The following is a 26,544-nucleotide window of genomic DNA, read 5'->3' as shown; positions in this document are numbered from 1 at the left end:
CTGCATGTGGATTTGGGAAGCTTTTAAATTTGGTTAGGCAAAATCCAAGCGGAAATCCCAAAATAGCACTAGAGTTGAAGTTGAAACATCTCACGAGAAGGCAAATGATAAAACAGCAGATAAAGTGACAATATATTAAACAAATGATGACAAAGGCACATTCTTTTTGTTAAATATTATTGGAATGGAAATAACCCCCTTTTATCCGAGTTTACTGAACTAATTTGACATTCTCTTTGTTTCTCTCCACTTCTCTTTATAGTCAAACCCACTGTGATCCATACGGACATGTTTGTGAACAGTATTGGCCCAGTAAATGCCATTAACATGGTAAGTTATTCTGTAATTACAACCTCTTTGTTTGCATTATGACTGACATGCTTTTTATCTATAATTGAACAGAATTTGATGTTGTTAAATGTGTTATATTTTGTAACATCACTCATTATAAACAATGTATAAAATGTTGCTGAAACACTGTCAGTGTGCTGTTGGATTTTACGGAGTAATGTTTATTGAAGATTAGTTTGACATCTCTATTTCGTTTATTCTAATCTAATGGTAAAGCACGATAAGCTGAACTGATTATGGATTTTTGAAATTCTCTGTTGTTTGAAAAAAAAAAAAAAACTAAATTCTCAACTGTAACCTAGAATTTGAACATATTTTGATTTCATTTTAATAGTTGGGGTCTTTGGTGTTTTTTTGTAATGTTATTTATAATTTATTTAGGGATTTTATAAATTAAAATGACAAATAATCTAATCCAAATGTTGGTTCATTGTACACATTTTATTTTAAAATACCTTCAATCATTCAATAACTTGTGGCATCATTTATAGTGGGTGGGCAAAATAGCAGGCTGTGAACCATGCAGGTGGAATTGATGGTTATGTGGAAGAGAAAGAGCTTATGACATTCCTATATTTTGACAACCCTCTCCATGGTGTGCAGATACATTAGTTAGGGATCTATGCCATGGTCGTTCAGCAATAATGTCATGGAATCCATAATACAAGATGGGTTCAGGATGTCATCATCCAATCATGAGTGCTTCTTTAGTCAGTATCCCTCTCAGTTCACCAGGTAATACATTAGCCACATTGCCAACAATGAATAAGAGAATGCATTCAATAGATCTTGGGTGTCCAAACTGGTGACCTGGAGAGTTTGACTCCAACCCCAATTAAACACACCTGAACTAGCTAATTATGCTACTACTAGATATACTCGAAACTTCCTGGCAGGTGGGTTGAAGCAAGTTGGAGCTAAACTCTGCAGGACACCGTCCCTCCAGGACTGAGTTTGGACATTCTTGGAATAGATCATCTGACCATCAACCTGCAGCGGAGGTGGAGGGACCCTGTTGTCTGACATTCTCAGGTCCTCAGGACCAACTGGTTTCAGCAGAGCAACACGAAATTAAGAAGAAATGCAGTAGTTAGTAGGGAGTCATTTAATATGCTAGGCCTGGTACCAGGGTCTGTGTTTTTTGATGGGAAGACAGAGCCAAAGGTCACAGACAGAGAGCCAAATCCTTTGTCCTGGCTAGGGACAGGATGAAATTCTTGGTCAGCCTGTAACTTTTGGTAGTAAATGTCTCTATGTAGGTGGACATGAGCCATTTTCCAGGCTTGGTTGGCCTGTCATATCCTGTGGTTGATTGCAGGAAGCTATGAGCTTTCACTAGACCAGGCAAAAAAGTTGGTTGAACCCCCAAAACACATTAGACCATCATTAGCATAGAATCCCAGACATGAGGCGGACAATGATGTTGAACAGGCCACAGAAAGCCTTCCATACTTGGAATATGAATTGAGGTCAGACACAATGTCTCTAGGAAGACCAATAACTGTGGAATAAGCCTTGGAAAATCAGCAAGTAACAAGAGGAATGGTGGTATTACTTTGTGAAGAAGGTAAATTGCTCAGAAAGTCAAATCCCAGGTGGAATCAAGGGCTGTGTGGAACAGGCAGAAGTTGTAGTAGTTCATCTTGGGCACATGCAGTACAATTCTTAATGTACGGGGTGATGTCCCTTGACAAAGAACTGGTTTGTTCTGTTCTCCTCTGGACGCCCAGAACAGAGGAACAAATGTCTTATCCATTGGGCATTGAATAGGAGCAGTTTTTTTTTTTATTTTCTTGTTTGAGCCTGCTTGAATTCTACATGTTATCCCACTAAAAAAAAAGAGCACACAGAAGAGGAGACAGTATGAAGCATGAGAGATTTTCCTGTTGCACAGAAGTAATGTAGTCTATTGAGAGTGTCAGGTTCTTGGAACCAGGATGGTATGCTACAATATGCTGGAACTAAAGAAAGAAAATGACCCAGCGTGATTGGCAGGGGTTGATCCTCTTGGCCCACTGAATATATTTAAAGTTACAGTGATCTGTGAATACCAGAAACGGGTGTGACTTTGGTAAAGGAGTTGACCTCGTTTACCTGTTCAAAAGCTGGAACCAGGGCCATGTGAACTTGACATTGTTCATATCAAAACCACGGTAGTTAATACATTGTCTGAGAGTTCTCTTAAGCAAAACCATCTACTTCCACAGCTGCTGATGGATCCTTCTTTAATGACTTGTTCATTTTAAATGAATCTTTTTATGTGACTCGAGAACGATGAGTCTCCTCAGGGAGTAATTCGTTCATTCATCCATGCACATTTGTGTTGATGCTGTAGAGCAGGGGTCACCAATCTCGATCCTAGAGGGCCGGTGCCCATGCAGGGTTTAGCTCCAACTTGCCTTGACACCTGTCTGGGTGTTTCAAGTATACCTAGTAAGACCTTGATTAGCTTGTTCAGGTGTGTTTGATTAGGGCTGGAGCTAAAATCTGCAGGACACCGGCCCTCCAGGAACAAGTTTGGTGACCCCTGCTGTAGAGGATCAGTTTATTTTTTTAGTCTTCTATGGGTTTGAGTCATTCGTTTATCACGTGAAAGACATACAGTGAGCCAATCATTTGCCGTCAAAACCGGAAAAAGATTGATCCATTAATCTCTCGAGTCCTGGGTTTTAGCCGTTCTTTCCTCACGTGAAAGACATAAACCAATCATATGCAGTCAGAGCCCGTAACAGATTTGACCCGTTCTTCTCTTCCTCGGTTTTGAGTCATTTCGTTACTTGGCGTCACATGATCAACGAACGACTTCATAACTCGAATACTCAAAAATTTTAATAATTATGGGTCCGTAAACAAATAAAAACTGCTTGAGGATAGCTAGAATATTTGGTCGGTGCTCTTTGGGTAAGGGATTCATCAAAACAACAACAGAAATCAATTCAGTCCTTACTTTTATACGGATTACATAAAAAGAGATTATTTGTTTTCGACTTGAATTGGTTAATGCAGAAGTAGACATATCAAGCTTTATATAGATATCATAAATCATCATCTTTGTTGACTATTTGCTGAGTTTCCCTGCATTTTAGTGACGTGTTTTTCTGACCACAGTCTGCACGCGTCTTCAGACGCTTGTAATAACAATGCCTTGTGGGCGTGTTCGCATTAAAACTAATGAGATCAGACTGAGAAACTAGACATCGCGTTGGTTTTTCATACTGATTACTTTATCAAGCAATGTTTGTTTTCAACATTAATAGCTGCGTTTAAAAGCAGACATTTCAAGCTATCTAGAGATGCATGTCTCATATTTGTGCGTTTTGTATTTGTGGAGTTTCAGCGCATTTTACGCGTTTCTAAAAGCAGTTCACGGAGAATGAAAAGACAGAATGCCTACACTGTTTGTTTTCCTTATTTTGCAAAAGCACACACGTTTGTTGTTGTTGTGAGTACACAACAAAAAGTAGACACATAAAAGATTCGATTGAAGTATTGATCTTATCTGTAAGATCAAGACTGAAAGTGTCATTTAAGTTCATTTCAGCAGTTTGACGACACCACAGGTCAAAACCCAGAGGGTTAAAAAGCCTTTTTTCATGTGGCTAAACTTTAAAAAAACCTAAGGTATAATGTAATTATACAATAGTGTATGCAATAGTTGAGCTTATACGGGACTGTCTGTGTCAAGTGAACGAATGACTGAAATTTGAGGACATGTCAGAAAAGGTGAGCTGAGCTAATTAAAGATCGAAAATGAATTTTAAACAATGAATTATTATTTTCTCTTTCTTATAGCATTCTAGTTGTGACTTGTTTGTAGTGTGATCAACGTTTGGGCTAGTTGTATTTGTTTGGAAGCAACTTTCAATTTTGGCAAATCGAGCAAAATTTACGAAATGACTCGATGAACGAGACTCAAAAGTCCAAGTAAAGAAAGTGATTAGAACTTCCCATCACTACACAGCACTGTCTGACTGAAGGTGCATTAGGTGTGAATGGGCCCTAATGGTTAAGTAGACTGACTTGCAACCTAGGTAGAGTTTTGATTAACAGTACCAGCTGGACACTTCAGTTCTCTTGAGTTACCATGCTATTAAACAGGTACATGAGACCTAATACAAGGCCTAATTGCTCGTCAGGCACTGCAGAAAATGCACTTTGTTTTGGGAGTGTGTGCACTTGGATGGGTAAAATGCAGAACACAAATTCTACTAACCATGCACAACCCTGCTTAGCTTCAGTGGGCGACCATGTGAGAGCTGCCGATTGCAAGCTGCCAGTACTTGGCTGTAACTTACTTGTAGCAAAAAAGGCCAAGCTCACTTTGGAAACTAAGTAACAAAAATGGAAAACAGAAAAGCTGAACAATGAAGAGACAACAGAAGCAATGGAACTCAAATGTAAGCTATGTCCTAACCCTGTGAGAAAAAAAAAAACATTCAAACGAGCTTTTTCAACACTGTCAACCTGACTTCACCAAGTAGCACGCGGCTTTCGGTTAGGTTTGTGCACTTCTACGTGAGTGTTATCCAACTATTATTTCCCTCTGATTTGGGGAATAATTTACACTCATGGTTAAGTTTAGGGGTAGGGATTAGGTCAGGATTCAATTTTGACCAAAAATGATGTTTAAGGATAAACATAGATGTTAATCCAGGATCGCATCGTACTTGGCAAAATCATGACGTGCTTTTCTACACACTCAGAAATAAAGCTACAAAAGCTGTCACTGTGGCGGTATCTTTTCAACAGGTACACTTTTGTACCTTACGGGTGCACATTGGTACCTTAAGGGAACATTTTTGTACGTTAATGGCTGGTTTCCACTGTCTGGTACAGTACGGTTCGGTTGGGTTGGTACGGGTCACCTTTATCAGGCTTGCGTTTCCACTACCAAGGGTACCCTTTTGGTGGGCGTGGTGTATGACAAAGTTTCACTCGCATCATTCTCGCTCCAGGAAATGTCTACAGTAAAGCTGTACGGGTCGCTCACATATCATATGAATAGCACTTCTCACAAAACAGATGCTTTACACACATAAATACTTGTGTATAAATGTTTAATACTAACTTTTCTATGAACATGAGTTTATTATAACTGCAGATCAAAGAAATTGGCTACTGCAATAATATTACATATTAAATAAATAAATAAATGACCATGTATGAACACATACAGACCCTTACAGTCTCCATTATGTTACCAACTACAGACAGCATACATTTCGTCCCTAATTAGGTTCAAAACAACACAAAGTATAGCCCACAGTCAGTGAAAACCTCTCATCTGTGTCTGTAATCTTCAGCAGCACATGTAGCCTCTGTTAGAGAGTCATTCCATCATTCCCAGTTCATATTAGTCCAAAAGGTGATAATAAAATTTAAAACATCGCAGTTTCTTCACGTTTGCTAAAGAAATAACAAGCTCCTTTTTTCAAGCTTCCCTTTTTTTTTCGCGATTCACTCTCGCGTTTGTTTTTTTTCTGAATGTGTCATTCTCGCTTTTGTCAGCTTCTCACAGGATCGGGTTACCAAAGCTTGTCAATAATCAAGCGCACGTTATTATCATGAGCTCAAGAAGTTTGGTTTATCAGATATAGATGCACGGCGAGCAAAAAGCGAAACCGCTCGCGCTTCAGACTGGCTCGTAAAAAACTACGAGGCACAGGGTAGATTCTGCTCTACTCCATTGCTTTTTGGCTGTTCATCAAGAAGACGACAAGGTTTGTTTGAGCCCGGATCGACCATGGCTCGTTATTATATTATATAATTCTGCTGTAATCTCTCGCTGTGTATTTCAAACATGGCGGGTCCTTTGTTTACATTCTGGCTTGTTGCGTAAGCGAATGATGTATTTACATTTACATTGTCATTTAGCAGTGGCTTTTATCCAAAGCGACTTACCAACATATCTCTGTAAACCAATAGCATTCAGCTGCGCGTCTAGCTCCGCCTTTTGGTACCCTTTCTCATGTTTTGGGACCCTTTCGAAAGGGTGCCGAAAAAGTGGTACGGTACGGTTTGGTTTAGTACGCCTTTTGACAGTGGAAACGGCCAGAAAAGCGTACCAAACCGAACCGCACCACTCAGTGGAAACGGGCCATAAGGGTACACTCATAACTTTAATAGCCCATTTCCATTGACAGTCATGGGTCACCTTTATCAGGCTTGCGTTTCCACTGCCAAAAGGGTACCAATGCTACCAAAGCTGTACGGGTCGTTCACATGTCATATCAGAAGCACTTCTAACAAAACGGATGCTTTATACACATAAACACCTTTGTTTGTTCTAAAAAAATAAGCAAATATGGCCAAACATAGTGGAATACTTATAATATTCTAATTACGTCAAAAAAATGCCCTTTCTGGTTCTTTAGGAGTACACAATTGACATCTTCTTCGCCCAGACGTGGTATGACAGACGGTTGAAGTTTAACAGTACCATGAAGGTTCTACGCCTCAACAGCAACATGGTTGGAAAAATCTGGATTCCGGACACATTTTTCCGCAATTCTAAAAAAGCAGACGCCCATTGGATCACCACACCCAATAGGATGCTTCGGATATGGAATGACGGGCGTATACTGTACACTTTAAGGTAAATACGCTTTTTATATGTCAATGATTTGTTCGCAATACATCATTTGAGCATACCCAGATAGCAAGCAACGGCTAACAACGCTAAGCTACTGCTAAACAATGCTAAGGAATAATTAGGCCCACACGGAATCTGCGCGCGCAGAAATCCGCAGATTTTTAGCCGCTCATTGAGTTTTTTACTTGATTTAATGTGTTAATTTTTATTTTACGAAGTTTTACAATTATTTTCAGTAATTTTATTGACTAATATGCAGATGTTCATATGATTTCTTAATAATACAGTTTGTAAAGTGATATTGTCTGTCTTTTAGTAGAAATATTATACGAGAGACTTGCTTTGTGTAGCAAATAAGTGCATCTAATTGAACTGGCATTGTAAACATTGAATAAAAGTTAAAAAGGTATTTTCTTTTACTTAATATACTACGTTTTTAGTTACGATACTCCCAAAAATTAATCCACATAAATCTGCTGATTTTTTTTTTACAAAATTTTGCTTAGAGATAGCAAAAAATGACAGCAGATTTTGTCTGGCCCTAGCGATAATGCCTTACCATGTATTGAAGTAAGGTTACGAAATAGTGTTGGTTTAAAATCACTTTTGCATCCTTTTTTATCTAGTAGTGGTGAAAATCACATTAAACAAGATCAAAAGCTGCGAAGGAAGAGGACACAGGTACTTGACTGGCCTGCCTGCAGTCCTGACCTGTCTCCAATAGAGAATATGTGGTGCATTTCGAAGCACAAAATGCGACAATGAAGACCCCATACTGTTGCCCACCTTAAGAACTGTTTTCAGGAAGAATGGGACAAAATTACACGTAAAACACTTCATCACCTGTTTTTTATAGTAGTATAGTGTAGCTATATTGACATAAAAAAATGACAACTTTTAATTTCCGGTCAGTCTTAGTACACTATGTAACTCTAGAAAAGTCAAAGTTTAAATAGGTTTTAATTACCAAAACTCTTTGGTAATTTTGTTATAACCTGATTCAGTGATTTATGCTAGGTTAAATTTAAAGTGCTCAGGCCAGACTCTGAAGTCAGCGGAGTGAGTGGTTTCCGAATTGTTACAATTTTTGTTTTTGTTTTTGTATGTTTTTTTTCAGTGCCTGAAATGACATGACAAAATTATTTTAAAAATGGTAGATACTTAACTGTTCCAACTTTAAAGAATAAAAAAACACTAAAAAAATCACAAGGAACACATTAAATCATGTTTGTTGTACTGTCTGCAGTGAAATACAAGTGAAACTCAATTTAGAAATCTCTACTTTCTTTTTTATTTGTGTTTTCCGTACTACCCCAACTTTTTATGATTTGTGGTTTGTTCCTTTAAAAAAGGTATATCTAAAATTGAATTTCAGATGGGACCATACTTTTCAGCACCTCAAAGCTTTCACAGAGGATTTTAAAGTCTTTGAAGGAAAAAAAATACAATGGTTTTTGAATGGAATGTGTCCTCTCACGCTGGGTTGTTTCTGTAGAAATTGCTTAAACAGTGGGATGAGAAGATACCTCAAAACGTGACTTTTTTGTAAATAAGAACTCGTACAACCTTGACAATGCTGCCTTATTGAATCAGTGTACTTTGTCATTCTTTCTAATGCATTCTCAGGGGAAAATACACTCACCTTATGCTTTGTTCTCTACTTTTTAAAGAACGTCAAAGATGCCCTTGCAGCATCCTCTTAGCCATTTTTGAAGAGCACGAAACTGACAAAAAACCTAATGTTGGTGTGAATATTGAGATCAAATTATCATATGCTTCAGTATCTCATACAGCTCAGATTAGCTTCTTGTTGATTTCTTTCAGGTTTATTAAAAGCAATGTGATTAATACACTGTAAATGTGCAGTTTTTTGAGATCATGTTTTTATTTTTACCCCATATATTTATCGCTTTATGGCACCTTGATCTTTCTTCTGATAACTTTTAACCTAGAATAGTTTGAAAAGGTGACTTTTATTAACATTTTTAATAGTTAAAAGTGATATATTGTCCGGGTTTGTGTTTTATATCACAATACAAACCTTTGTATAAAACTGCCAGCACATTTTCTGTTATTTTACCAACTTATTTCTCTGAATATTATATATTATAATAATAACTTGGCTTCTAGTCGATCATTTGGAAAAGTGGCATAAGGTTGATTTCTTGAGTTCTGCTTCCCAAATACTGCAGAAGACCTACTGGAACCCGCATGGACCCAAGATTCTCACAGAAATCAGTCAAGTTTAGTGAAAGAAAAGTCATGGTTTAGGGTTGCATTCAGTACAGGGGCGTGCGAGAGATCTGCAGAGCGGAGAGCAACATCAACAGCCTGAGGTATCAAGACATTTGTGCTGCCCATTACATTACAAACCACAGGAGAGGGCAAATTCTCCAGCAGGATAGCGCTTCTTCTCATACTTCAGCCTTCACATCAAAGCTCCTGAAAGCAAAGAAGGTCAAGGTGCTTTAGGATTGGCCACCCCAGTCTCCACATATGAACATTATTGAGCATGTCTGGGGTAAGATGAAGGAGGAGGCATTGAAGATGAATCCAAAGAATCTTGATGAACTCTGGGAGTCTGCAAGAACACTTTCTTTGCCATTCCAGATGACTTTATTAATCAGTGATTTGAGTCATTGCAGAGATGTATGGATGCTGTCCTCCAAGCTCATGGGAGTCATACATAATATTCATTCTGTCTCCACTGCAGCATGACTTTATATTCTATACTGGACATTATTTATGTTAAGTGAGAAGACTTTTGTCTAAGCAAAGTCAGAGCTTACTGTCCTAATTAAATCATTAAAAAATCAAGCCATGATCATATTTTATTTTGGTAAAATAAGCGTAATCTAGAGGCCTTTGCCTTTCATATAAGCCACTTCTGATACCAAATGATCAACTAGAAGTCAAGTTATTATTTGTAAATCCTAAAACTTGAATAGGCGACAAGACTAGTGTCAGGTAGTGTATGTTATACCAGTGCAGAAATAAGAATGGATAAAATTGCAGTTGCTGCTGGAAGGTTCATTTTGCTGTGGCGACCCCTGATAAATAAAGTAAGTGACGGAATAACAAGTAAAGCAATTAATACAACTCGCATGGCCTAGTTCAAATAGACTTTGAATGTGTTTGCAATAACGTCATGATGATGACACATATAACACATCAATGGAAAAGAGTGTATTGAAAACTCAAGTCTTTGCACGCCGGACAAGCACATTAATACTATACATTTTTGAATGTAAAACTATGCAGATGGAGGTCTGCGGGGCACAGCGGGAATGCTAACCTACCCCTAAACTTCACTGTGGAGTTCAAATTCCTCCAGGATGTTGCAAAAATATATATAATATCAGATTTTTGCGACTAAAAAAAAGATTTCACTGATGTTCTGTTATTGTTTTGCTGTGAAAATATACACAAACTTAAACACCCAATTCCTTTTAAACTTTTAGACCTCGAGAATCATTGATCTAGGGCTGGACGATTAATCGAAAAGTAATCAAAATCGACATTCAGAACCTACAATTGATCAAATTTTTCCAGGTCAATTTTTTCCTAGTTCTTTTTTGACTGTTCTTTTCAGGTAGTGTGTGTTTTAATGTCAGTTGTTTAACGCTGGTGTTCAATAAATAATTATAGATAGTAGATATTGTGTGTTTCTTTTGATTATTTATTTTTTCCCCAACTTTATTTATAGAAATTTTCAAAAATTTACAAATATCACACATTTTAGAATATTATTGTACATTTTGACATAGAGAGAGAGAAGTAAACAAGGATCTAAATGATTATGACAATTAACCCCCAGAGATAATAATAATAAAAATGAAGCAACTACAACATAAAAAAATAAATAAATAAATAAATTTTAATTTTTTAAATAAAATAAAATAAAATCAAATAAAATCAAATAAAAAATAAAATAAAATAAAATAAAATAAAATAAAATCAAATCAAATAAAATCAAATCAAATCAAATAAAATGCCAACCAACCAGAACAATTGTTTATGCACCAAACTAAAAGCCTGGTCATGATGTCATTTCCATATATTCAAGGAGAGAGCCGCAAATTTTTTACAAAAAAAGTTTTTGGAAGAACCCTTCAAACAGTGTCTAATTTGTTCCAGTTTTATGAAGAGAAAAATGTCATTAATCCACATGGAGTGAGATAGTGGAGCAGCTGACTTCCAATGTAGTAAAATACAGCGTCTGGCCAGGAGGGACACAAAAGCCACAAAATCTGCTTTGCATCGTGAACAGTGAACTGACAAAGGAAGTGTACCAAACAGTGCTGTTGTAGATACAGGTTTAATTGCTTGCCCAACTACTTGAGACATTGTCTCAAATATTTCTGAACAATATCCACATAGAGTTGGGCAAAACCAAAACATATGTGCCAGTGTTGCAGGAGCCTGGCGACAACGCTCACAGAGAGGATCAACGTCAGAGTACATTTTTGAAAGCTTGACCTTAGTCCAATGAGAACGATTTCTTTCGATTATTTTAAAATCAAGTTATGCACCCTTCATTTAAACATCTTTCACTTGTAATATGTGAGTATATTTAATGTTCAAAACCTGTCAGAGAACTATGAGGGCAAAAATAAATAAATAAATAAAAACTATCGTTCATTAAACATAATTGAGGTAAAATGGCCATTCAATCATCTGCGCCAAAAGCCTAGTGGTTGCGCCCCATTCACACGGGGCTTCAGCGTCAACGCTTGACTGAAGGCGTGTCTGAAGTTGGAGCTGAAACGATCGTCAAAGAAGCGTCAGCCAATGAAATTCAGTCAGCAAAAGGCCACTGTCTAGCTGGTGTATTTGCATACAGCGATCTGATTGGCTGACGCTTCCGTCGGCGCTTTAAAAGTTGAGCTTGTCCCAACTTCTGCAGCGAGCAACTCCTTTGAAGCGGCGCTGACGGATCCACAATTCAGTTTGGCAACGCCTGACGTCACCCATTCAAAATGAACGGGAAGCGTTGACGCTGAAGCCCCGTGCGAATGGGGCATTAGTGCATTGACACACATCGAATTTGAATATTGTCCTGACTGCCTGAAAATATGTGGGAAATCTGTGGCAATTTAAAAAAAAAATTGAGCTCTTCTACAAATTTTTGCAACATTTGCTAGATTTTGTCTTAAATACAGTGATCAGAGAATTGAAATCACTACACTTACAGTCGATATTTATTCAGTCACCTTGCTATCTGGGTAACATCTGTAAAACACTTAACAACCCATCTTGTTAATTAACTGGATTAACTGATTCCTCAAGCAACACTAGTCTGATCACTTCTTCTTCCATGCAACATTCATCCAATTATTACAATCATGTCTGCCATTAACAGTGTTTCCTGCCAAAAGTCATTGGCATGTTTTGTCAGCTATTTCATTTATCCAACACCGACGATTAAACAGGAAATGTGGGTTATGCTAATGAAATGCCTTCCATAGAGACTATTTAATTAAAGGAATTTCTGTCTGCAGGTTGACCATTGACGCAGAGTGCCAGCTTAAACTGAATAACTTTCCAATGGATGAGCATTCGTGTCCTCTCGAGTTCTCCAGTTGTAAGTCTCCAACTCAGTTCAATTCATCTTTATTTCTATAGCGCTATTACAATGGAAATTGCATCAAAGCAGCTTCATATTGAAGTTCTAGTAAATTCAAAATGTGTAGTCCAGTTTAGTTCAGTTCAGTTCAGTGTGGTTTCCACAAGTCCAAACACTGAAGAGCAATCTCCAGCATTCTTATATTTCTCTCATGAAAATGCTATTAAAGAGAGTTCACTTCTGTTTCATCCTTTGACTATTAGAGGGTTGGATTATTATATTTTATTATGTTATTATGGCAGTGATGAAGCAGGATGGGACAGTCTAATGGGACAGCATCATCTGCGGTTTCAGAAGTACAAAGGAAAATCTGTTATATGCTAATGGTTCTCGTAGATGGTTATCAATAGGAAGAAGACTGTGTTCTTTGTGTCTCCCTGTGCTTTGAGAATACTTCTTTCTTAACACATATTGGCAGTGAATGAATGTTTTTTCACAGAATGAAAGAGGGCCAAACAATAACCCTTTCAGGGAACAATATACAGTTCAAGTCAGAATTGTTAGCCCCCCTGTTTATATTTTTTCTTTAATTTCTGTTTAAAGGAAAGAAGATTTTTTTTCAATGCTTTTTTAAACATATACGCCTATCATACACCCGGCACAATTCAATTCAATTCAGCTTTATTTGTATAGCGCTTTTACAATGTAGATTTATGTAAAGCTGCTTTGACACAATGGTCACAGTAACTGGATCAGGGTAGTTCAGTTTTTAGTGTTTAAGTTCAGTTCAGTTTAGCTCAGTTCAGTGTGGTTTGAAGTCATTATTGAGAGTCCAAACACTGAAGAGCAAATTCATCGATGAGTAGCTTTTCAGATCCTGAACCATGCAAGGCTGTGGCGGCAGTGGAGAGGGAAAAAAACTTCAACAATAGGAGAGTGAAGAAAAAAAACCTTGGGAGAACCAGACTCAGTTCGGCACGACCATTTTAATTTCTCCGCTGGCCAAAAGTCTTGTGCAGAGCTGCTGTTTCAGCAGTGGAGGCTTGAAGCTGGCCTCAGCGAAGACTCATCTGTCCCTGGAGCGTCACTGTAATCAATTCAATTCAATTCAGCTTTATTTGTATAGCGCTTTTACAATGTAGATTGTGTCAAAGCAGCTTCACATAAATGGTCATAGTAACTGGAACAGTGTAGTTCAGTTTTTAGTGTTTAAGTTCAGTTCAGTTCAGTTTAGCTCAGTTCAGTGTGATTTAAATCATTACTGAGAGTTCAAACACTGAAGAGCAAATTCATCGATGTGTAGCTCTACCAATCCTGAACCATGCGAGCCAGTGGCGACAGCGGAGAGGGAAAAAAAACTTCACCTGATAGGATTGAAGAAAAAAAACCTTGAGAGAACCAGACTCAGTTCGGCACGACCATTTTAATTCTCTGCGGGCCAAAAGTCTTGTGCATAGCTACAGTCACCGTAGTGGAGGCTAGAAGGTGGCCTCAGCGAAGACTTGTCTGTCCCTGGAGCGTCTCTGGAATCAGACTCATGTTCTCCATGATTCAGTCTCATACTCTCCACTCCCCCATGCAGCGCAAAGCATGACGCAATTGTTGTTTGCTAGATTCAGCTCGGCGCAAGAGTCGTTTTGATGTTTTGCACCACACTGTTTAAATAGCAAATGCATTTGCGCTCATATGTGCGCCCATAGGCGTTCTAATCTAAAAAAGGAGGTGTGTTAATGCGCATTGCTGACGTGTTGCTTTTTTGGGGAACTTAAATAGACTGCTCTATAGACTAGCTTTAAGGAGGTCTAGTTAAAAATATCTGACTTCCTGTTGGGTTTCAGATTTCACTCCAAGATACTTTTTTGTAGGTATTTACATGTTCAATGTGTGTGCCAATTTCACTATGTCTGTGTGAAAGGTAACTTTGGAGTTAATTTGTCAAATGTGTATAGGAGGCACTGTCGAGCCATTTTGCCACACCCTCCTATGAAACCTAGGCTGCGTCCGAAACCACTTACTACTCAGTATTTACTGCATTTGAATTGAAATGTACTACTCGGCCGATAGAAAAGTACATTCTATACAATATGAATGTGAGCAGTATGAATGGAATTCGGACATACTACATCTGCCGTTTTGCCATGATCACGTGACCTACCCACATCAATTGCTTCGCTTCACTCCCATTCATAAATTCTCTCACGGAGCATTATGGTATAGCATAGGGGGCTAATAATTTTGACCTTAAAATGTTTTAAGGTCACCCAACCCCACCCCTAACCCCAACCGTCATTGAGTGATGAGCACAACGTACTAAATTGTACAAACTAGATTGTACAAATTTATACGAATTAGACACTAAATCAAAAAGTTATGAATTGCCGTGAGATTGAGTTGCAGAGAACCATTCCCGTGTGCCTCACACACTCTGCTCATGATCCCAGTGTGAATCCAAGTTGTTTACATGCACGCCAATAAAACACGTGCCACATATGCTGATACTTTATGACACGGGGTGTTGTCACGCAGTGAGTTTTGCAAGTTGACAAAACTGAAGTTGATATAATATGAAGATCTTATTTTGACTAAGCATAGCTATAAAGCAGAAAGTAGGGATAAAGAGTCACGGAAGTAAGACATCGTTAACTCTCGGCCTTGATTCAAGTCTAAGAAGAACAGATAATTCTATAAAACATTTATTTTTTTATAACATTGTCTTTACATCGATTTTTCAGTTACATTTATTGATTTCTGCTACTAATTTAGAATAATAATTGTATAACAACAACAACAGCAATGATAATAATAATAATATAATTTAATAATAATCATAATTATAATTATTATAATTATTATCATTATTATTATATTTGTATTATTATTATCATTATTATTATTATTATTATTATTATATTTTTATTATTAATGATAACTAATCATTTTATTTATAATAAATAGTAATATTTTAATAGTTTATCTTTAATAATATTTATTTTTAATATTTTTAATGAATTTTTTTACCAGTTTTGGTTTTTTCCATATTTTACCCAAAGTAAATTTAAAACAAACTTTTTTTTTTTTAGAATGTACATGTTTAATGGTCATTTTTTATATTAACTAGATCTAACCTTACATGGGGTGCGTATATGGGGTGGTTTGCCCAGGTTGCTATTCAAGCTAGAAGCGCCACTGTCTGGTGGATTTACAAGAGAACAGCAGATGCGAATGGCACTCACGAGAGAAATTGGATAACAGCCAAGAGCACACAGCCATTTCTGGTGGTTTCGCGAAAACAAAAACTGCAAAAAAACGTAGCTCCTGTGACGTATTTGTTGCTCTCCAGAAATGTATATAGGGGTACGTTTTCAGAAATGAGCCTGGGTTGCAAGTATTCATTAATTTGTGAAATCTGGTTACATCGATTTATCAAATTGTGTGCATGTCTCACAAGGGAGTTAAATGAAACAGATATTTTGTCTTTTTTTTTCTTTTTTGCTGAAATATTACGGCTTCGCTTCTGGGTATTGGGTTGCATAATCATGCAAAACTAGTTTGAAGTGATGCTCCCATGCTGACCACTCTAACAGAGTTATGAGGTCCATACTAATTCACTTGAAGGGGACCTTGATCAAAGGGAGAGGACGTGATTGCACTTTTAGCAGCCTCACACCTCTATTTTCTTCCCTTAAGAAGCTTCAACGTATGCAGTTGAAGTCAGAATGATTCGCCCTTCTGTGAATTTTTCTTTCTTTTTCAAATATTTCCCAAATGATGTTCAACAGAGCAAGGAATTTTTCACACTATTGCCTATAATATAATTTTTTTCTTCTGAATAAAGTCTTGTTTTATTTTGGCTAGAATGAAAGCAGTTTTTATTTTTTTAACCATTTTAAAGACAAAATTACTAGCCCCTTTAAGCTATATTTTGTTTGATAGTCTACAGAACAAACCGTCGTTATACAATTCAATTCACCTTTATTTCTATAGCGCTTTTACAATTTAGATTGTGTCATAGTAAATTCAAACAGTGTAGTTCAGTTTTCAGAGTTTAAGTTCAGTTCAGTTTAGCTCAGTTCAGTGTGTTTTAATAGTCACTACTTAGAGTCCAAACACTGAAGAGGAATCCATCGTTGAGCAGCTGTACAGATCCCGAACCATGCAAGCTAGTGGCGACAGCGACGAGGAAAAAACTTAATTGGAAAAAACCAGGCTCAGTTGGGCACGACCATTTCTCCTCAGGCCAAACGTCTTGTGCAGAGCTGCAGTCTAGGCACAGAAGGCTGAAAGCTGGACCTCAGCAAAGACTCATCAGTCATTGAAGCGTCACAGGAGTCAGTCCCATGCTATCCACTCCTCCATGACCACCATAGCTCAGGATACAGCCTGGTCCAGGATATCGAAACCTTGGGATCATCTCACAGCTGGTCTTGGATTGAATCAGTGGCACTGTGTAGTCTGAGGGTCTCGAATGAGTATCCTGAGGTGGAAATAAAGAATAAATGATTTGCCTAATTACCCTAACTTGCCTAATAAACCTAGTTAAGCCTTTAAATCTTACTTTAAGCTGAATACTAGTATCTTGAAAATATCTAGTCAAATATTATGTACTTTCATCATGGCAAAGATAAAAGAAATCAGTTATTAGAAGTGAGTAATTGAAATTATTATGTTTGGAAATGTGTTGAAAAAAAATCTTTGCGTTAAATGGAAATTGTGGTAATTCAGGAGGGCTAGAAATTCTGACTTGCTCCCTAATTACTGCTAAAACTGCTGAATTCGTTCACAAAGTTATCAGTTGCCTGAGGTGAGGTTTAATCACCACCTCTCACTGGTGTTTTGACCCCTGAATTGAATCATGGAAGTCACTCGGGGTTAGGCCACATCATCCCTTTGTGCACACTTTATCCTATCCTTGAGGCAAATGTGTCCCCAATGCATTAAGCTTTGATGAATGGAGACCTTATTGAAAGTACCACCCTATTATTCACTGGTATTTAGCACTGTCTGGCCTGGGATCTGTTTCCCAAACATCAGTGTAACTCGCTGCTAAACTGCTATAGTACAATGAAATGTTGGGGAAACTTCTAAGTGGTCACGAGTGTTTACTGAACTGTGTCGCGGTGTTAATTTCATTATTGTAAATGGCTTGACACAAACAGAAACTTCACCAGTAACACAACTGAGTTATATGGAGAGATCAGAAGCAAAACCCTCTAAGGCCCCGTTTACACTAGTGCGTTTTAGTTTTAAAATGGCGTTTTAGAGCAAAAACGATCTGCGTCCACACTAGCGATTTACCTAGCGTTTCTGAACATATCTCCGTACACACTACGCTATCAAAAACGTATATCACGTGACCATTCGTGCACTCTGGGCATGCTCATTCTAGTATAAACAGGAAGCATGTGTCGCGCTCGGCATTTGGTTATTGTTAGGCAACAAACGCCGGTTGAACAATGAACTCGATGGCAAAGAAAGCAGGAGAGGTATTTTTGTGGACAGGCGATGAGGACGAGTCGTTACTAAACGTAACAGATGAATAACTGCACAATGGCTGGTGTGCTGTCTTCCGGTAGTGTTAAAGCCATTTGTTATAGTCATGAGATAGGGGCTTGACGAATAAGGGAAGGATACGCAATGACACAAAAGCCCCAATCAGATAGGGAACCTCAGCAGCCCCGTCTCCGTTTTCAGATGTCTCCGTTTTCCCCCATCTACACTGAGACGGAGCAGCAGCGTTTCAGAATGAAAACAGCCTCTCCAGCGTTTCCAAAACGCTTAGTTTTCGGCACTCGAAAACTTGGATGGCGTAACCGTAGCCAAACATGTGTTTTCAAACTAAAACGCATTAGTGTAAACAGGGCCTAAACCAGTGGTTCTTAAACTGTGGTACATGATTTAGTGGTAGGCGGAGAAATTGCTGAATAATTAAAGTAAAAAACACACTTTTAACCCTTTGAACCGTACGATCACACCGATGTGATCAGTAAATTGATTTTAATAGGGTAAACCTTTTATTTTATTTAAAATTTTCTAATGTTTGTTGTATGTATTCTAGCATTTGAAACTAATTTCTCCTCCATATTTGTAACGGTTGTTGACCTTTTAGGTACAAATTTGTCCAAGATATAAGGGATTTTTTTTTTCATCAGTAGAACTTTGAAGAAGATTTTTAGCAGACTGTGTGCTCTTTGGTGATTTAAATAATGGCTACAATTTTTACAATTACAAATAAACACATACAAACGACATACAAGTTCAAATCAATAACCATGGCCCCTGGGAAACACACTGATGTCTTCAAGTGAAATGATCTGTCTGTGCAGGAAATGTTATGTACTTAGCTTTAATCGTCAATGTAAGATCTCAGTGTGTCATCTGAGGATTGGTTTGAAATTGTTTGTATGTTCATTTATAAAATTAAAAACTGCTTTTATTCTACCTGAAATAAAACAAGACTTTCTCCAGAAGAAAAAACATTGTAGGAAATACTGTGCAAAAGTTTTGTGCTGTTAAACATCATTTGGAAAATATTAGAAAAGAAATCACAGGAGGACAAACAATTTTCACGTCAACTGTATATAATTTGATATATGTACAGTTTATTTTGTGTGTTTAGAACCAACTCTAATCGTTTGTTTCTGCAGACGGCTACCCCAAGGAGGAGATTGTATACAAGTGGAAGCGCAGCTCTGTGGAAGTTGGAGATATCCGCTCCTGGCGTCTGTACCAGTTCTCCTTTGTTGGCCTGAGAAATACCTCAGAGGTTGTCAGGACTGTCTCAGGTACGGCTTCGGTTTTACTCAGCATCTCTGTACTTCTATGCATGTTTGTTTTTGCTTTTGTCTCAAATGTTTACATTACAATATCCCCCTTTTTTTTAGCCGTAAAAAGTCAAGTTTGATCAATTAGTGTTGTTTAGCTTCAATATTTTTTGGGAATATCAAATGCTGTGGCCACAAGATAATTTTGGTTGAATAACAAAATCTTTATGTTGTAATCATGCACAATGTGGAGTCAGCCTTGAGATCGTATGTTGAGGGAACTACACCATTTCTCATAGACCTGAGTTTATAAAAACACAACAGTTTACTGTGTCAGAGGTAAAATAGGACAATAAAATAGGGCAATAGTAAAACAACAGTTTATTGTGAAAGGGGTGGGTTTAGGGTTGGGCTAGGTGTTGACAATAATAAAACACAATAGGTTAGATGCTGTGTCATTTACAAGACATTAAATATGTCAATCAAAATCCAGAGTAGGTTCAGCTCATATGGAGCTCAAGTCCCACCCATTTGGAGTAGACTCTGAGCTCCTTTTATACCTAGCTTGCACCTTTGGTTCTTGGATCCCTAAAAAGACCGACTAAACTTCCCATAGATGTTCCCCTCAGAAGCAGTTTCAGTGAGGCCACGGCCCTGATGGATTGTGCTGTAAAACCCAGAGGCAAAGTTAAATCACATGCCTCAGAGGTGAGAGAAATTGTATTTTTGATACACCTGAGGGATGTTAAAGCCACAAACAGAGCTAACTTGAAAGTCGGGACCCTCTCTGGGACGGAATCCAGTGGTTGAAATGTAGGGACTTAGATATCTAAAATTTGGGAGCGTGCAGTCTCCTAGTGGAGGTGGCCGTCTCATTAAAGTTGTCTCCTTTCCCCGAAGCAAAATGGGAAATGTGCCATGAGAGATGTGAACCCGCCCTGATCCCGCATGGCCTCAGTAGACTGCATACCAGCCTTAAAAGAAATAAACGTACCAAAGTCACTGTCATGTCACTGGGATGGTCCCTTTTCCAAACAACTTTTTCACGTACTAATATAGAGTTGAAGTCAGAATTATTGGCCCCCTTAATCAGGATTAATTGCAAGATTACAGTGAGATTAATCTAGATTTAAAAAATTTATCTATGCCCACTTATAATATATATATATATATATATATATATATATATATATATATATATATATATATATATATATATATATATATACAGTTAAGGTCATAATTATTAGCCCCCCTGAATTATTAGACCACTTGTTTATTTTTTCCCCAATTTCTGTTTAACGGAGAGCAGATTTCTTCAACATTTCTTATCATAATAGTTTAAATAATTCATCTCTAATAACTGATTTATTTTATCTTTGCCATGATGACAGTGCATAATATTTTACTAGATAATTTTCAACACACTTTTAAACAGCTTAAAGTGACATTTAAAGGCTTAACTAGGTTAATTGAGTTAACTAGGCAGGTTAGGGTAATTAGGAAAGTTATTGTATAACGATGATTTGCTCTGTAGATTATCGAGAAAAAATTCAGCTTAAAGAGGTGAATAATTTAGACCTAAAAATGGTCTTTAAAAAATTAAAAACTGCTTTTATTCTAGCCAAAATAAAACAAATAAGACTTTCTCCAGAAGAAAAAATATTATCAGACATACTGTTAACATTTCCTTGCTCTGTTAAACATCATTTGGAAAATATTTATTGAAAAAAAAAAAATTGAAGGGGGCTAATAATTCTGACTTCAACGGTATGCACTTTTGGTAAAAATATGTATCTTCAAGGTACCAATATGGACTTTTTAGGTACACCCAGATTAGTTGACCTAATTAATTTAATTAACCCTCCTAAAAGACGTAAGTGTTCTCTAGACACTTGTCTTGCAAAACAGGTGTTTGTTTTTACGCATAGCCTAAAAGTAAAGTAAATAAAGATTATAATGTGTATTTTAATAGACACCTATGCTTGCGCTCTTTCATGATCATGAATTTATTGGTGCAGACATACAAACATGTCACCGTTCTACAAGATAAACCATTCCATATACAAAAAATAGGTTGTCTTTGAGAATGACATGCTTGTTGGAATAACCCATCAGATGTTACTGTAGGTCAGAATCAACTCATTATGCCTCAAAACACAGTTTGATTAACCAATGAGATGTAATTGAATTAAATATATGAGTTATGAGTTTGGTTTACTGGAGCATGTCTGTGTATTATACAAACTGTTGAAAAAAAAACTTACAAAACAATAGAATGAGGCATTCATGCCTGCTTGGAGTATTAGTCTAGGACTGTAAACAGAGTCTGCTATCCTCAGCTATAGAGCTCTATGGGCCCTATTATACACCTAGCGCAATAAGGCGTGATTTGTGGCTATTTTTAGACCAGTGCCACCCTAATTTTCACATTTTGTGCCATATTGTCTAAATAGCAAATCCATTTGCACCACTTTGTGGACACATGGGTGTGCCGGTCTATAAAAAACACATGTTAAGGCGCATTGATTTTTGCTCATACTGTGTTTTGAGGATCTGAAATAGATCGCACCATTGACCAACTAAAAGCTGGTCCGAAATCCAGTGAAGAGCGCGTTAGTTATGTGCCTATGTGGGTGCAAAGACTGACACATAGCCTAATACACACAGGATGTACAGCAATACTCAAATATCTTACATATGAAAAAAGTATTAAAATGTTACAAAAAGTTTTATTTTATACATGAATATAAAAACCACTGCCTCCGTGACTCATCTAGGGGGGGTTTCCAGTTTATTCATGTCAATTTGCATTTGTATAATGTTATTATTATTATTATTGTTGTTGTTGTTATCTATATGCATATTTAGATTTGTTTTAATAATTTGCCCACCTGTCGTGTTTTGGAGAGTATGCAATTTATGGAGCATAAGAATTGGACGTGTGTTTGAATATAGCTCATTTTTTTAATTTGCTGGAAATTAGAACTGAATTTAGAAATAGTTGTGAAACAAATCTTTGCGCTTAACAAACAAAAATAATTCTGTGGGCTAATAGATGTCTTCAGTGGAGTGAGTTTCAACCATTTTCCTTAAAGTAAAGGAGTAAAAGTAAAGAGAAAGTAAAGAGGCCGAATGGAGGTGGTTCGTTCTTTATCCTCGCGCTACAGATGCTCTGTTTAACTCAGGGGTGTCAAACCCATTTTATCTCAGGGGCCACATGGAGGAAAATTTATTCCTAAGTAGGCCAGACCAGTAAAATCATGGTAAATATATAACCTAAAACAACAACTTCAGATCGTTTTCTTTGTTTTAATACAATCAACATAAAGCTGGAGCCTGAGGACAACACAATCTTATGGCAATTTGTAACTAGTGGCTAATTCATATGAATTGGTACAATCTCATTAGTGCAATTTAGTATGTTTTGCTAATCCACCAATGACGGTTGGGTTTAGGGTTGTGGTTGGGGGCCAGCCTCCTTTTTAAATCATACATTTTCATATGACACTTACTCCACTAATACGAATTAACCACTAAACTAACAAACTGTAAAATAGTTACGTTTCCTTGTGAGAACACCTCAGTGTGGTATGGCAGGGCAAAGATGTGGTCTTTCTGTTTGAAAAGGCTGTCAAACTGATGCTCATTCGGGCTTCTGGATTTGATGAAATTAACAGTTTTTCCACTTATAAAGTCCGCCATATAAATAGCAAATGCACCATGGGGCGACACAACTGACTCTTAAAGGTTGGTTTAATGCAAGTTATGCTCAAAACACACCCAGAACTCATTAAGAGAATAAGCACAACCCTGTTAGACCATGCGCCTGGGCGCAAAGCGTATTTTTCCGTCCTTAAAATAGCAAATAAAGGGACCAAGCTGAAAAGAAAATGAATGAATGAATGAATGAATGAATGAATGAATTCAAACAAGCCCTTAATGCTTTTGCACCATGCGCTTTAGGCTTTGCTCCGAGATAATTAAGAGAGAGCCCTATATCTGGGATCCAAGCAAGTCTAGACCTCGCAAATGATGAAGAACAGAGTCTTGACTCAGACACAGCAAAATCCTCAGACTTTGCTAGAGTCATTCAGCGTGGGAAGAAGGTCATCACACAAATGCACACGCACATACACAACAATCTGTCCGCAGCAGAACACCCCAGAGTCCAGTGTGATTCAAATGCATGACTGAACTGCTAAGTAAACGAATGAGTGTGTGTGTGAGAGAGTGTACTTGAGTGTATGAAAGAGAGCGATAGACAGAGAAATTAGAACAATTTAGAGAGAATGTTTACAGAGAATTTATTATTAAAAGGGCAACGCAGTGGCGCAGTGGGTAGCACGTGGGTACAAACACATATAATCAACCTATATGTAACTCTAACTAGAGCTATAATCAGGCCATAAAAATTAGGCCCATGGGGCCCGAGCCCGACAGAATTCGGCCCGAGACCGACAGGTACATTTTGATTGACAGCTTTATAAAAGCCAGAACCAGTTACCAGCCCGACATTATTCAAATGTGCACATCCACTAGGCTTGGGCGGTATTACGGTATTATGGTATACCGCGGGATCTAAAAAAAGCAACGGTGTCAGTTTCAATACCGTTATACCGTCATAAAATATTAAATATCCTTTATTTAATGCCTACAAAAACGTATGTGTGGTTGTCATCACGGGACAGTGTGGAGGAGAGAGAGAGAGGAAGAGGGAGAGGGAGGGGGAGAGGGAGAGGTGACGTGACGTGACGTGTCGCGCTTCAAAGTGTTCTGCAGTTTGGCAGTTTCGACTGAACAGAAGGGAGACATGTTTAATATGAACGAGAGGTCTGCATTAGAGCTGAAGATCTTTGCCCGAACCCGGCGAGACCCGAAAAAATCCAAATACCTGCATTAAAATCCATCCCTGCAAAGGTGAAACAAATGATGATGAAGTAGTAAAAAAAGCGAATTATTACGGCGGTCAAGTCAGTCACTAGCTCATAAGGAGCGGTTATTCCAGCCGCAGGTATTTCGCGGTCGCTCATACACTGCGTATTACGGTAGAGCCCTAAACCGCAAGCTGACAGGTAAAAAGACGAGGCCTCTCGCTACAATGAAACTACAGTCATGGAAAATTAAATGGATGTTCCTGACTGGTAGAAGATGAACAAACAATCCAACCCAAAACTTGCAAAATCAGCCAGATCAGAACTCTGCATCTCGGCCTGTAGCCGCAGGAAAGGGTGTTCAGCTGCTGGACCACGTGAGCGCAGGACTGCGCTAAAACCAGTGGATTTAATAATGTTCCTCCACAAACACACGTAGCCTAATCTTGGTGAGTAAAGGGTTTTTAAATTATAAATAAATATTAATTAAACCATATAATCATAATGTAGACAGAGTATACAGGCTAATGGTGGCATTATTCTTTTAATATTCAGCTTCACCGCCGCCTTAATGCCAGATTGTGAAGAGAAGTGGAGAAACACATCTTGCAGAGCCTTTATCTTAATTTCGTTATTGCCAAAATACCCGTCATCATTTAGAGTTTATTTTAATTTGATTTGTTAAGAAAGATTTTTTTTCATTTGTGTGTAGGCTAATTTAAAGGCTAAGTGCATGTACCTAGACCTAAAGAGTGCTGATATGTTACGATGTTACAGAGGACTTACTTTAGCTATTTCTTTGTTCCAACTTTCAAGTGGCCTATAGTCTACGTTTGTTACGAATAAATGATGTTAAAACATATAAATGACTCATTCTTGAAAAAATGCAATAGAGCTGTGTGCATGAGCACATTTGAATAATGTCGGGCTGTAAATGGGTTCGGGCTTTATAAAGCTGTCAATCAAAATGTACCTGTCGGACTCGGGACCTATCGGGTATAATGTTTATGTCCCGATTACAGCTCTGCATTCCCGCTGCACTACCGCGGGAGCCGGCCAGATTTCTTATGGTGTGGGAGTAAATTTCTGAATAAATCGCGGGAGAGATGTGTGTGTGTGTGTGTGTGTGTGTATGTGTGTGTGTGTGTGTGTGTGTGTGCGAGAGAGAGAGAGAGAGAGAGAGAGAGAGAGAGAAAGAGAGAGAGGTGCTTTGCGTCGCTTGGCGCTTGCTCTCTCTCTCTCTCTCTCTCTCTCTCTCTCTCTCTCTCTCTGACCGCGAGCCTAAGGTCGCATATAAGGTATTCAGTTTCTGAATGGTTTAGGCTCAAGCCAACAGTTTGGTGACGCTGTCTGAGCCTTACGTCATAATTTTTTTATTACGCCGGTAATACCGGAAACCGGGGTAAAATATGGAGGCGGTTTGACGGTATCAAAATTTGGATACCGCCCAAGCCTAACATCCACACAGCTCTTTTGCCTTTTTTTCAAGAACGAATCATCTATAAGTTTTAACATAATTTATTAGTAACAAACGTAGGCCATAGGTCACTTGGAAGGTGAAACAGAAATAAAATAAATCCTCTGTAACATCGTAACATCTCAGCACTCTAAATAGGCCTGGGTACATACACTTAGCCTTTAAATTGGCCAACACACCAATGAAAAGAAGTCTTAACAAATTAAACTATAATAAATTCAAATTTATGACGGGTATTTGGCAATATCGAAATTAAGATGAAGGCTCTGCGAGATTTGTTTCGCCACTTCTCTTCACAATCTAGCCTTAAGGCGACGGTGAAGCTGAATAAAAAAAGAATCGTCTAATGCCAACGTTAGCCTGTTCAATGTAGTTTTTGAACTCGTCTTTTTACCTGTCAGCTTGCTGTTTAGTGCTCTACCGTAATACGAAGTGTATGAGCGACCGCCGAAATACCTTGACGGCTAGAATGACCGTTCCTTCTGAACTGGTGAAAAAATATATAGCTTAAAGGGGCTAATAATTTGGTCTTTAAAATGGTTTAAAAAATTTAAAACTGCTTTTATTCTAGCTGAAATAAAACTTTCTCCAGAAGAAAAAAATATTTTTAGACATACTGTGAACATTTCCTTGCTCTGCTAAACATCATTTGGGAAATATTCAAATAAGAAAAAATATATTCAGTGTTTTCTAACTCAACAAAACATTGAGGGAACTCTTTTACCACCTTGGCATGTGGTTTGTCCCGGCCTTTAGCCTCCTCTTCCTCTGATGTGTGATTCAAACCCCTAGCATGTCCATCAATGCATTCACTGCGCCCATCATGTGGAGCAGGTGTAGGTGTTTTCGCTAGTGCTCATTGCTGGGTACATTAGTTTTGCTGTTTTTTCATTAGAAATTGGTTCAGCAGCCACACATCATCT

The 26,544-nt window shown here is 37.9% G+C and overlaps 2 protein-coding genes across 7 annotated transcripts in view; one reads left to right on the top strand and one right to left on the bottom strand.

The window, feature by feature from the left end:
- The window catches only part of sh3pxd2b (SH3 and PX domains 2B), an 897,647-nt gene extending 892,609 nt beyond the window's left edge, over positions 1 to 5,038 (bottom strand). For both annotated transcript variants that reach the window (XM_073935497.1, XM_073935498.1), the window contains exon 1: positions 4,966 to 5,038. The gene's annotated coding sequence lies outside the window, so the exon portion shown is untranslated. The remainder of the gene's footprint in view (positions 1 to 4,965) is intronic.
- The window catches only part of gabrg2 (gamma-aminobutyric acid type A receptor subunit gamma2), a 101,988-nt gene that overhangs the window by 31,909 nt on the left and 43,535 nt on the right, over positions 1 to 26,544 (top strand). For 4 of the 5 annotated variants that reach the window (XM_073934586.1, XM_073934585.1, XM_073934584.1 and 1 more), the window contains 4 exon segments: positions 263 to 330; positions 6,726 to 6,946; positions 12,445 to 12,527; positions 19,154 to 19,291. In XM_073934586.1, coding sequence (XP_073790687.1) covers positions 263 to 330; positions 6,726 to 6,946; positions 12,445 to 12,527; positions 19,154 to 19,291 — 510 coding nt within the window. 5 annotated transcript variants of the gene reach the window in all.

This window comes from Danio rerio, chromosome 21, assembly GCF_049306965.1.
Source record: "Danio rerio strain Tuebingen ecotype United States chromosome 21, GRCz12tu, whole genome shotgun sequence".
Lineage (NCBI taxonomy): Eukaryota > Metazoa > Chordata > Actinopteri > Cypriniformes > Danionidae > Danio > Danio rerio.
Note: the sequence above shows the minus strand (reverse complement) of the source record. Positions and strands in the feature narration are given on the sequence as shown.